The sequence below is a fragment of the Schistocerca nitens genome, chromosome 4, assembly GCF_023898315.1.
Source record: "Schistocerca nitens isolate TAMUIC-IGC-003100 chromosome 4, iqSchNite1.1, whole genome shotgun sequence".
Lineage (NCBI taxonomy): Eukaryota > Metazoa > Arthropoda > Insecta > Orthoptera > Acrididae > Schistocerca > Schistocerca nitens.
Window position 1 is genome coordinate 786,866,395 of NC_064617.1, and position 14,042 is coordinate 786,880,436.

General features: G+C 40.1%; 1 protein-coding gene across 1 annotated transcript in view; it reads right to left on the reverse strand.

Moving 5' to 3' along the window:
* LOC126253158 (gem-associated protein 5) overlaps nucleotides 1-14,042 on the reverse strand; it is a 413,052-nt gene that overhangs the window by 67,204 nt on the left and 331,806 nt on the right. Inside the window, exon 19 of the mRNA XM_049954316.1 lies at nucleotides 4,605-4,815. Coding sequence (XP_049810273.1) covers nucleotides 4,605-4,815 — 211 coding nt within the window. The remainder of the gene's footprint in view (nucleotides 1-4,604; nucleotides 4,816-14,042) is intronic.

The window sequence follows — 14,042 nt, forward strand, 5'->3', positions numbered from 1 at the left end:
AGAAATACCACTATGAAGAAGACCTGGAGCAGTTACTTATCTTTGGTAACCCAGTGGACTACAGAGATTGGCCCACACCTGAGATGAAGAGGGACATGTTCTTAAGGAAACGACACAGTGCACCTAACATTCCTTCTTACTGTGTTTAATTAGATAGCAAGCCTTTGTTTGGATTCCCTTAATAGCGATGAGGGCGGTCTGTGAAGGATGACACCTGACTATGTTGCAGGCCTTCTGACAGTCCTTTGGTCTACAATGGTACTGGCCTCTTAGAAAGGGGGATAGCTGTTCCAGTGGGTCTGACGATTATGCTGAAGACATAGTTAACAACCTTGTTGATACACTCTAATGGAGAGGGGATGAAGGTGTTAAGAGATACATGTTGCCATCTGGTCCTTCAGAGAGCCCAACATGGCAGGTCACAAATATTATAATATAGCGACCACTGTAGTAAAAATACAAGATTGAGGAAATAGAGTGTATAGTCGATAGCCACAAAAGGGCCATAAGTGGAGTTAAATAGGTAAGACGTGCTACCATTGAGAAGATACAGATCAAGGTGCGCAAGACGTTGGTCAGTCAGAAGGCCCCTGCCAAAAGACATTATACTCCTCAATTATGTAGTGTGCATTAAAATCACCAACGGGGGAGGGGGGAAGGAATAATTGTCGGATTAAAGTGTCCAAAAGTACCACTGTCCAGTCCCCAGGTAAATCTGGCCGGTTACAAAGTAATTCACTGCAGTTCCACTGAATTATCATGTTAAGTGTGTCCTGCTTAGGTATGAAGCTCACATACCAGGATCACTGTCTGTCAGCTGTGTGGGCAGAGCATCATCTGCAGACACAGGTTTTAAGCCAATGGCTAGGGAGATATGGTACCTCTGGAATCAATAGAGTAGCCTCTCCCAAGATTTCTTATTCTCCTCCGTAACTACTTTATAGACTGAGGCTCTTGGAAGGACTTATCTGCTGCGAGGCTAGTAAATGGAAAGGAGCAGGGAGCTATTGGATCCACATTTCATGACTCCTTCAGCCAGTTGGTATCAGGTTGCTGATATGTAAACTTTGAGGGAGAGGGTTGCCTATCATCAGTAGATGCCAATAGGCAGATGCTGCTTCTCCAGACAGTTGAGAAGATGGTATTGTACCAGCCACAACAGGGAAGGGCATATCTCCCTTATGGACTAATTTACTTGCACACCTACCAGATGTTGGCATTGAGAGAGTAAGTACTCAAGTTACTAGCGATGACCTAGCCTCAATAGTGACAAAATTCAATATTAAGCTGTTGTACTTTTCCTATGCCTCAAAATATGAAAGGTGATATTACATTCCTGGACTTGGCATTCTTTTCTTTATGTTTATGAGTGCCTGGTATCAATCTCGTAGTCTGGCAAACCTTAAAGTATACAACATACGATGGTGGTTTGAAAAGTTCTCAGAACGGAATAGAAAAGAAGTACTTACATAACTTTTTTTTATTTTTCAATGTAGTCTCCTTGTAGATTAATGCACTTGGTCCAACGATGTTCCAGTGCCTTGATCCCATCTCAAAAATGAGTTTCCTCCAGGCCTGCAAAATGGTTGTCAACTTCGGCTATCAATTCTTCATTTGAAGTGAATCTTTGTACACCAACAAAAATTTTCAGTTTTGGGAAGAGGTGGAAGTCTGACGGAGCCATATCAGGTGAATAAGGTGAGAGTGGCAACAATTCATAACTTAGTTCGTGACATTTTGTCATGGCAATGGCACAAGTGTGCGGGCCCGTGTCGAGAGTCACGGCAGCCATCTTGCAGATAATTTTTTCATTCTAATTCTTCAGTTAAAATGTGATATACCCTTTCAGATGACATCTGACAAGTTTGAGCAATTTCACACACTTTCAATCGGTGATCCTCCATGACCATTTTGTGCACTTTTGCAATGATTTCTGGAGTAGTGACACATCTTGGCTGACCACTGCGTGGATCATCCTCTAAGCTCTCCCAACCAAATTTAAATTTATTTGTCCACTTGGCAATAGGTGAATATGAATGAGCAGAGTCACTCAATGTATCCTGGAAATCAACATGAACATCCTTTGCATTCATACCTTTCTTTATGGATATTTAATCACTGCTCAAAGCTCAATTTTTTCCACCTTCGCAAATCACTATGCGGGAACAACAACAGAGCCATGTCACCACCACAGCTCTCTTCCAAGAGCACTGATGTGGCACATGTTTACAGGCAACAGTCCAATGAATATCACATGAACAACTCGTTGCACTAGCACTGACCTCTCGTGGTGATTCTGAGAACTTTTCAAACCACCCTCGTACAAAGTGGACCCCTATCTTCTCCAATTTTTCACATAATTTTTCATAGGTATTAGATTGACACAGAATGACCTCTTAAGTTTCTGAGAGAATAGATTTCTCCAAATATATTTTTGATATTGTCTACAAAGAACACTGGCTTACTAGATAGAGAAAAGACCCCCCCCCATCAGTCTGGGTGCAAAACCAGGAATTTAGGAGAGAAAGATTCTTCAGTGCTGAAAGTTCTTGAGGCTGTAATGATCCTATTGAAGCATTCAAATCTGTCTGAAGAGATTGCTGGAGCTCACGACCACCGCCGATACCTTTTATTTAGTCACCATATGACAAATCTGCCATGACACGGTCTGTTCTGAACAAGAGCTCGAGCATGTGCATCACCCAGCCAAAGTAATGGCCACCAGGCTTGATGACTACTGCGTGGAGACCTGATGCCCCCAAATGGACAGGCACATATTCCTCCGCATGCAAAGGGACATAACAACTTGGACAATGATAGTGCATTTCCTGCACAGTCCAGGGGATACTACTGTACAGGTACCTAAAGTGATAATCAATGTCCTTCAAACAAGCTAGTGTGCCAACAGGAAATCTGTCCTAGAGGACAAGTCCGAGAGAAGACATAGGCAGAGAGTAAAACTGCAGGACAGGATAGAAAAAAGTACTGTCTCCATTTCTTCCAGTATAATCATTAAGTGTAGGACACATATGGTTTAACTTCAAAGAAATAGTAACAATAGCAATTGAGAAAGATGTTGTTGTTGTTGTTGTTGTTGTGGTCTTCAGTCCTGAGACTGGTTTGATGCAGCTCTCTTGAGAAAGATGTACCACTTAAATCAATAAGAGATGGTACTGATCCCAAAAGGTACACAAAACAGATCAGAACACAATGGAAAAAGCATGCCAACTTTAACAGAATGCAAAATTTGCAAGATTGGCAAAGTTTTACAGAAGTGCAAAATCTTTTAATAGTTTCCACAATGACAGTGTGTTTCGAAATCTGGCAGAGCATCCAAAGAGATTCTGGCAGTACGTAAAGCACACCAGCGGCAAGATGCAAACAGTACCTTCACTACGTGATAACAATGGTAATGTTACTGATGACAGAGTCACCAAAGCAGAATAACTAAGCATGGTTTTCTGAACTTACTTCATCATAGAAGACACAGTAAATATTCCAGAATTTGTACCAAGAACAACTGCCAATACGAGTAACTTATAAGTATATATACTTTATGTAGCAAATCAGCTTAAGTCACTTAACAAAGGCAAGGCCCTCAGTTCAGATTGTATACTAGATAGGTTCCTTTCAGAATATGCTGACACAACAGCTCCACACTTTCCAATCATATACAACAACTCAATCGTCAAAGGATCCATACCTAAAGACTGGAAATTTGCACAGGCCACTCCAATACCCAAAAATGAAAATAGGAATAATCCACTGAATTACAGACCATTATCACTCATGTCAATTGCGGTAGGATTTTGGAACATATACTGTGTTCAAACATTATGAATTACCTCAAAGAAAACTATTTATTGGCAAATAGCCAACACAGATTCAGAAAATATTATTCTTGTGAAACGCAACTAATTCTTTATTCTCATGAAGTAATGAATGCTATTGACGGGGGATGTCAAATTGAGTCCATATTTTTAGATTCCCTAAAGGCTTTTGACACAGTTCTTCACAAGCGGCTTCTAATCAAAATGTGTGCCTATGGAGTACTGTCTCAGTTGTGTGACTGGGTTTGTGTTTTCCTGTCAGAAAGGTAAAAGTTTCCAGTAATTACTGGAAAGTCAGGAACATCTTCTTATGAAATTTCAATCACCTACATTCGCCGCTGAATGCAAAAATATTTTGCTTGCGCCTACCAGCTTACGAAGAAAAGATCATCATAATAAAACTAGCGAATTCAGAGCTCACAAAGAAAGGTTTAAGTGTTCATTTTTTACTGTGAGCTGTTGTTTGTGAATAGAATGGTAGAGAAATAGCTTTAACACAGTTCAATTAACTCTCTGCCAGGCACTTGATTGTAGCTCATCTAATCATGTAGAAGTAGATGAATGGCTTTCGGCCTATCTTTGGTACGTACTCAAAAGAGTTGTGGGGGAGGGGAGAAGTTTTCTGGGGAAAGAAACCTGCACACAAGAAGTACAATGTTTCTGAAGGAGGATTTAAAGGGATAAGAGAAAAAATAAAGGACAAATCACAAGAAGGTGGAAATGTTATATGAGCTGCCATTATCATTTTTGATGACAACAGAATCCAACACTCACGTTGTTGTTTATGTTGTGGTGAAGCATTTCAAGTGCAGAATCCCACTTCTCATGAAGGAGATATTCACACACACTTTTCTTTAGAAAAGCATTAGCAAGGTCTAGATCCCCTGCTTTCTGTGCAATCTGGACAGCAATGCACAGAGCCTCTGGTTCTGGTCGCTTCGCAATCACTTTAGCTGCTTCCACCATATCACCTGTCGCCAACAAGCTGCAAATATTTAATTCAGCTCATAATATACAACAAACAACTATAAGCACCACAAAAATTACTACTGCTGTTACTTCATGCAGGGGGAAAAAAGCATCATACTCACCAGACAATGTGAGTATGGCTAAATTAAAAGGTATCTGAGAAATTGCATGCATAGGTAAATCCTGGAAAATCTAAAATTGACCTTAAAATAATAACGCATACTATGAATTTCTTTCATACACTACCAGAGCTTCTTTCATTACATTTTAAGTTCATCTGAACATAGACGATTCAATATGTTACTCAACCTAAGGTTTAGTTTACCAACTACCAATAACGCTTGTCTTCTTTCTTCCACATAATGTCAGTCTGAAGCTAAATAATGCAGTAATTCACACAGTTCTGCTTTATATACCTTTTGTACTTTTTATGCCCACCAAAGGAACAGTCAACAGCAACAGTGGCAGTAAGGACTTTAAAAACAAAGTGGGAATGGCCAGCCTATGTTTTGGGCCACTGCGGTTACATTCTGACACTATCAATTCAGAAAAAATTGTCATTGTTTTAATTATCTCCATCTTCTTTTTTCCACTTATGACTACTACATTACACCTAATTTTAATATAAAACTGATCAGATCCTTAATTTTAATTACATAATGCAATTAATAACCTAATCACCTAGTACACAATATTCTGTATGAAAAAATTTCATTTCTATTTGTATTTAGAAAAGGAAATAACACTAATATCCCAATATGCTCCCCAAATATAAAGTCAAGATTATTATAATTTCTGAACATTTCAATTATATTTTGAGGGTACAAGAAGAATATCCCAAAAGATCATCTTTTAATTGTCTGAATATAATTAAACTATATCTTGGGAATACAGATTATGAAAGTAATTATTTTGGTATTGACTAGGGAGATAAATGGACTAGCAACTGTAATTGAATGGAGAAGGCATTTCAAGTGGACTTTGAAACAACGAATACAAATTAATCACCTATTAAGAGACACAGTAGTGTAATTTTGAGCTGAAGGTCTGAAATTAAGTTGGTTTTTCACATGTCAGTAAATAATTTACAAATCTCCATCGTTAGATAATCATAGGCAAAAGCAAAAACAAGTAAGTGACAACCAATATCATAAGCAATGACCACTGAATAATTCAGTTCTTTTCACAACAAATGCGAGTGCAGCTAATAACTGCATCACTACATAACAACAGATATTAGGGTATCCAGTATATGAATTCAGTTTGAGAGGATTGCAGCGATTTCTTTTGCAGACAAATATGTCAATTTCTCTACATCTGGCTTTTGAAACTACAAAATGCATGCATAAATGGCACTACATCTGTAAACAGAAAATATGTCTGTAAAAACTCAACATCAGTATGGGGTACGTTACATGCAAGGCTGCAAAAATTATATACGGATAAGTCACGAAGTGCCGAGTATCATCTTTACAGAAAGGAGGTCCAAGGTTTTAATGATGGTCAGAGCTTCTTACAGTATTGTAAACTAAACCAACCACTGTTCAATTAAGTTTTGTGTACACTCAATGGACAGTCTGGTGACTATGCTTGGGGGAAATATTTCACAGATGACAAGTAGTTTGCGAACAATAATTGAGGAGCGTTTTCATCAAAATTGATGATTGCAAGAAAGTAAATTTTTAAGGTACGACATTTTTTAAAATCTTAAGAATACTAATTACATAAATGAGATAATTTAACATTTACACAGATTTTTAGGCACACTTCTGTGTTTATGAGTATAAAATTTTCATTGTTTATCTTAAGACAGAAGAAAAAAGTCTGCAGGTTTTTTCGAAAGTCAATAAATGTAAAGATGGTAGTTAAATGTTTTGTTAACATACCCATTCAAATTTTCAATTTCTTTTTTATCTTTAACAATAACTGCAGAGAAAGCTACTTTACTGTTCATTTTGCATAGTAATACAATTACGTACTTCAATATAACATTTTAGTATCGCACTTTTACATAAATGTTTGATAAGCAAATGTGTAACATAGCAACAAATCAAAATACAACACAAAATACTGTCAATAACAATATTAAATTGGAAATCTTTTGATAACTTTCAAACAACGTACTTATAAAACTCTTCGGATTATTCTGGTTCATGAAAGTGCCTCATAGGTTTTAAGACATACTTTTTCTCTTCCTTGCTGCTTATTTTATTCTTTTCCAAAGTGGCTGCTTTCTTCACTTCCTGGTTGCAATTTCTGTATTTCCGTACCTCTACAGGGCTTCCATTATAAGTGTCTAATACTAACAAAAATACCTTCTTGTTAGACCTTTTATAAGGCACACACACTTCTACATCTACATCTACATCCATACTCCACAAGCCACCTGACGGTGTGTGGCGGAGGGTATCTTGAGTACCTCTATCGGTTCTCCCTTCTATTCCAGTCTCAGTTTGTTTGTGGAAAGAAAGATAGTCGGTATGCTTCTGTGTGGGCTCTAATCTCTCTGATTTTATCCTCATGCTCTCTTCGCGAGATACAAGTAGGAGGGAGCAATATACTGCTTGACTCCTCAGTGAAGGTACGTTCTCGCAACTTCAACAAAAGCCTGTACTGAGCTATTGCGCGTCTCTCTTGCAGAGTCTTCCACTGGAGTTTATCTATTCTCTCCGCAACGCTTTCTTGATTACTAAATGATCCTGTAATGAAGCGCGCTGCTCTCCGTTTGATCCTCTCTCTCTCTTCTATCATCCCTACCTGGTATGGATCCCACCTGATGAGCAGTATTCGAGCAGTGGGCGAACAAGTGTACTGTAACCTACTTCCTTTGTTTTTGGACTGTGTTTCCTTAGGATTCTTCCAATGAATCTCAGTCTGGCATCTGCTTATTTGGAAAGGCGTCTTAGAGGGAAGGGCTTAAGATCCATTGCTTCTCAACCTTTATTTAGTATTTTGACAAGACCATGTTGTTCCAGCAGTTTATAGTACTAAGACAGTAAAAGAATATCCTCCTTGTTCTGGTAGTCTTTATCCACTCTAGCAAACAGTCTGTCGGGATTACAGACGTGGCCACAATAAGGCAAATAATGTACCAGCTTATTAAATTTTCTGATTTATTCCATGAAGTCCATTAGTGTGCACAATTACTGTATTTTTATTTTGACTGGTACAGGAGTAATAAAATAAATTAATTTTATTTGAACCATTTTCTGGCTGGGCCCCCTCAACGTTTTTGAGAAAATCCAACAGAGCATAGGCTACTTGGCTGCTTTTGTTTCAAGTTAAATAAGAAAAGTAATACTTTCCTGTGCCAGTGTTTGGGAATAAATTGTAAAGTACAAATTGTATAGCCAACCCAGTCTCAAAGATAATACTTCACTTATGGAGAGCTTCGGTATTGGCTGATTCTGTTGTATATCAAAACATACTTTAAACAATGGAAAATCTAGGATGGAATGAAGCAGTATTATGAAAAGGATAGTTGCTATTAACCACATACTGGAGATGCGGAGTTGCAGACAGGCACAACAAAAGGACTGTCAGAAAGTGAGCTTCTGGCCAACAAGAAAACAAACAAACAACCAACACACACACACACACACACACACACACACACGAGCATGGTAGTTGCATTTGCCTGAGTGCAGGAAAATGCAACTACCATGCTCGGTGTGTGTGTGTGTGTGTGTGTGTGGTCTATTTTCAATGAATGTCTTGTTGGCAAAAAACTCAGTTTCTGACAGTCCTTTTGTTGTGCCTATCAGCAACTCAGCATCTCCATTATAGGGTGAGTAGCAACTGTCCTTTTCAAAACATACTTTATCCACATTTGAATTTTTGTCCTCCATTACAGCAGCATGTAACTTTTTTGCACAAATGTGGTATGACTGGTAGTTGGTTATTAATTGATTTCCTTTCGAGAGTCTGTCTTTGGACATCCCTGATGTTGCGGCACATACAGGTACTGCCTGGTGAGCCTTTTTCCGTATGCTGAAATTTACTGAAACAGTATTCATCCTTTCTGCTTCTTTCTTGATGTTCTTTCTCCATGAGAAAGCTGGTTTCAACTGGGCAATAATCAGGAGTTAATGTTGTTAATGTAAACCACTAATTAACTTCTATTGCTGGTTCTGGCAACAAGTGCTTGCATACAGTTTATGTTCCTTTTAGGGTTCCATTCCTTAACTTAGAAAAACGAACCCAGATCACTTTGTTGTCCATCTGTCTGTCAGTCTGTCAGCAAATAAACTTTTTTCACAGGATTGGGTAGACATACCAAGTTCAAATTTGTCACATACTAAGGTCTAAGGTTCCTTGGCTGTGTAGAAAATGTAAGCGTACAAATCAATGCAGTCAAAAGATATAGCCTTTTATGTCAAATATTTTGATACTTGCAAACTCATTCATCAAAACCTATAGGGTACTTCCCATTGACCTCAACCCATGAAACTTGGCAATGGCAAGCAGCAAGATTTGACAGTACAAGTAAATGTAAAAATCCAAAAATTGTTAATGTGTGATTAAATCCTAGGAAATTGTGTGTGTGTGTGTGTGTGTGTGTGTGTGTGTGTGTGTGTGTGTGTTGTGGTCCATCTGTAAGGACCCATTTTCTCAAGAAAGGGAAGATGTATGAAGTTCACATTTATGTGACATAACAAGGTCTATATTTCTGTGGTGGTGTCAAAGATTTATGATTCTAAGTAAGTGGAATCAAAAGATACGGCCATTATGTCACATTCTCACTCATCGAAAACTGTATGGTTCTTCCCATTGACCTAGAATCATGAATTTGGCAAGAAGTATGGTTTTACAGCAAAACCAAAAAAATCTGGAAACTGTTAATTTGTAATTATACCACATGATCCCCCCCCCCCCCCCCCAAAAAAAAAGGAAATCTGTCTGTCTAACAAAACTCCTTTTCGTCATGAATTGCAATAGCAAATGTGAAATTACACAAAGAACTTAAACTTAAAATTAAACTATTCTCGAAAGTCTTGTAGGTCCTGGGACTGCTGAAATTCCCAAAACCTCAGGGCCAAAGATTTCCTCACACTTCACCAATTTTTTGTTGTTGCAAAAAACATTCTCACATTATCATCAACAATGATGTCCTACATTGTTATTCTCACTTCGGGTTTCCCAGGAGCAAAGCGCAGTTTGCTTTTATCAACTTTTGCTTTAACTGGCTGAAAGCAAATATAGAGTTATGCATAAACTAATAGTTTTCAATACCCTATAATAACAGCAAATATTGGCTTCTGACAAAACTGTTTCACAGATTGTATTTGGCAACGAGTGCAATTTTAACTATAAAAATCTAAATTTTGAACAACTGAGCGTTTATCGACATTTGAGGAAAAAAAAAAGGGGGGGGGGGGGGGGAGATCCTCAATTATATGGATAGAAAAGCAAATCCCATTACTGCAGTAGAAATAACTACAAAACAGTTTAGTAGATATCCTGAATATATGCTCTGCCAGTGAGTACATTTTGTATGAAACTTGGAGATTAGTGATCATTATAGGGAATGGTTTCCAATAGCGTGGTGCAAGAAATTGAACCTATGTAAGACTGCCTTTCACGTAAGGCCATAAGTAAGCGACCTCACAGATTTCTGTGGACAAGCTTATCTCACCAGAGAGTGAGTACTAGAACTAAGTCTTTGCAGTACACTGTTCCAAAACTTGTCTAATCTATTTATACTTCCAATTACTCACAAGTTATTATATCAAAATTATGCATTCCTATTTGGTTGAAGAAGTTCAATTTATGTCATAATTAAGATTTATTTAGCCTTGTTTGCCTGTCCTCTAAAATTTCTTACAATGGACAACACCAGTTTTGCAACTGACTGCCTCAAATGTTTACTATATGAAGATCGCACACAAACAATGGATTAGTATCACTATACTCAACTGCAATTAGCATCATCATAGGCAAGATGGACGGAAAGCCAACATTCATGACAGTAGTATAAGTTTACATGCCTGCTAGCACCACAGATGATCAAGACACTTGAAGAATGTAGGAAAAAAATGTTCAGGTCCTTAACAGAGATCAAATCTTGTGGGGCACTAGAATTCAATCATACAAAAAGGTAAAAGTAGTGAACATGAACTGAGGTAAAGAAAAGATGAAGCAATCCATTAGAAAATAACACACAACAGATTTGAATCATCGCCACCATTAGGTTTAAGAATCATGAAAAACAGTTTCATAAATGTAACAGATCTGAAGACATCGGAATATTTCAAATGCATTATGTAATGGTATCGAAGAGTTTTTAAAACCACATATTAAACTGCAAAACATTTCCAGTGGCAAATGTGAACTGGACATGATTTACTGCTTATGAACAGCATGTCAAAACTGATAAAGTCACATTACAAAATGAAGGAGATGGGACCTGGATACAAGACATAGACATTGTCAAAAATCTCAAGGGTAGATTTGAGATATGAAATAATGAACACAGCAGATGATCAAATAGTAGAATTCTTGGATAACATACGAGATACACTATGTGATCAAAAGTATCCGGACACCTATCTGAAAATTACTTACAAGTTTGTGGTGCCCTCCACCGGTAATGCTGGAATTCAGTATGGTACTGGCCCACCCTTAGCCTTGATGACAGCTTCCACTGTCGCAGACATATGTTCAATCAGGTGCTGGAAGGTTTCTTGGGGAATGGCAGCCCATTCTTCATAGAGTGCTGCACTGAGGGGAGGTATCGATGTTGGTCAGTGCCTCTTTGTGTGCTATCACTTGCAGAAAAACTTGTTCCAATATCCTGAACCACTTATGAAATACAGACAGTAGGATGGACAATGGACAGAACTGGGTACACTGCATATACGCTGCATAAGAACCCCTTCTGCCATATGTAAAAACTAGTATCTTGAGAATTGAGGTACACATTTTTCTGCTCTCACCTTTAAATACAATGTTACTCCTAAAATTTTGTCCAATGGGTTACTTAATTTCAATGCTTTCACTATAATGGGGGGAAAAAAAAAGTTCCATCATCAAGCAAAGATGTGAGGCTATAAGACTTGGAAAACAAAATCTACTAGTTTTCTTAAAATGTTTTTTTTTTGTTTTGTTTGGGGTTTAACGGCACTCAACTACTGAGGTCATTAGCGCCCAGTCACAATTGTTAGAGCACATAGAATCTAGTAAAACTCAAGGGGGGGGGGACCCCAGAAAATTCGTACAAAGATGCAAATAAAATAAGTGAAGGAGTTAGATGTCTTTGGACAAGCCAGTCAAAGTAATGAAACGAAGAACACGAGCAGCTGCTCGAGCATCAGCTAAAATATCCTGTAAAGTAGATGGCAGAGACAGGACAACACGAGACTGACTAAAACGGGGACACGACAATAAAACATGGCGCACTGTTAATGCATGGCCACAAGGGCACTGCGGGGCTGGGTCACTGGAGAGCAGGTAGCGGTGGCTAAACCGCCAATGCCCAATCCGTAACCTGGTCAGAAGGACCTCTTCTCGCCGAGATGGTCGGGAGGAGGTTGTCCAAGCAGTTGGGAACGGTTTTACTGCCCGGAGCTGGTTTCCTTGAAGTGATGACCAAGTATCCCACCACAAAGACACAAGCCTCTTACAAACAACCCCACTAATGTCAGATGACGGGACACAATGGGAGGCTGGCCGAGGCAGGAGGACTGCAGCCTTGGCTGCAGCATCAGCAGCCTCATTACCAGGCACTCCTACATGGCCGGGAACCCACAGAAAGCTGACAGGAGAGCCATCAGCAGAAGAAGAATGGAGGGACTGCTGGATCCGTTGCACCAAGGGATGGACCGGATATGGAGCTCCAAGGCTCTCAAGAGCACTGAGTGAATCAGAGCAGAGTACATACGCCCGAAGCTTGTTTCCTTGAAGTGATGACCAAGTATCCCACCACAAAGACACAAGCCTCTTACAAACAGCCCCACTAATGTCAGATGACGGGACACAATGGGAGGCTGGCCGAGGCAGGAGGACTGCAGCCTTGGCTGCAGCATCAGCAGCCTCATTCCCAGGCACTCCAACATGGCCGGGAACCCACAGAAAGCTGACAGGAGAGCCATCAGCAGCAGAAGAATGGAGGGACTGCTGGATCCGTTGCACCAAGAGATGGACCGGATATGGAGCTCCAAGGCTCTGAAGAGCACTGAGTGAATCAGAGCAGAGTACATACGATGAATGGCGGTGGTGGCGGGCATACTGAACGGCCTGATGGAGAACAAAAAGCTCAGCCGTAAAGATGGAACACTGGTCGAGGAGCCGGTATTTAAAGGTGCCGGCCCTGACGACAAAGGCACAGCCGACACCATCGTCAGTTTTGGAGCCATCAGTGTAAATAAAGGTGCGACTGGCAAGTCACGCACGAAGTTCGACAAACCGTGAGCAATACACTGCAGCCGGAGTACCCTCCTTCGGGAGCGAGCTGAGGTCGAGATAAATATGAACCGGAGCCTGGAGCCATGGTGGTGTCAGGCTCTCACCCTCCTGAAGGTGGTAGGGAGGGCAAAATCCAATTGTCGAAGCAGGCGATGAAAGCGGACTCCAGGGGGCAGCAGGGCAGACACATACAACCCATACTGACGGTCGAGAGAATCGGCGAAGAAGGACTGATAAGAGGGGATGGTTGGGCATTGACAACAGCCGGCAGGCATACCGACAAAGCAGTACATCGCGCCGGTAGGTCAATGGTAATTCGGCAGCTTCAGCATAAAGACTCTCGACGGGACTAGTGTAGAATGCTCCGGTCGCAAGACGTAACCCCCAATGGTGGATGGAGTTGAGACGGCGTAAGAGGGATGGCCGAGCAGACGAGTAGACGAGGCTCCCATAATCCAGCTTTGATCGGACTATGGACCGATACAAGCAAAGCAGGACAGTGCGATCCGCTCCCAAGATGAACCACTAAGAACTCTGAGGACATTAAGGGAACGTGTACAACGGGCAGCCAAATAAGAGACGTGCGGAGACCAACAAAGTTTCCTGTCCAGTGTGAGCCCTAGAAACTTAGTTGTTTCCACGAATGGGAGAACAACGTGGATGGATGGATATGGTGTTATGGGCGCTCAACAGTGTAGTCTTTAGCGCCCGAACGGAAACAACAACGGACGAGTGTCACTAAAATGCAGCAAGTGCAAAAATAGGATTAAAATTATAGGTGAAAGTCTACAGAGGCAGTTTGCACGTCAACAGTAGCAAAGAGGAAAGCAGCACATAATG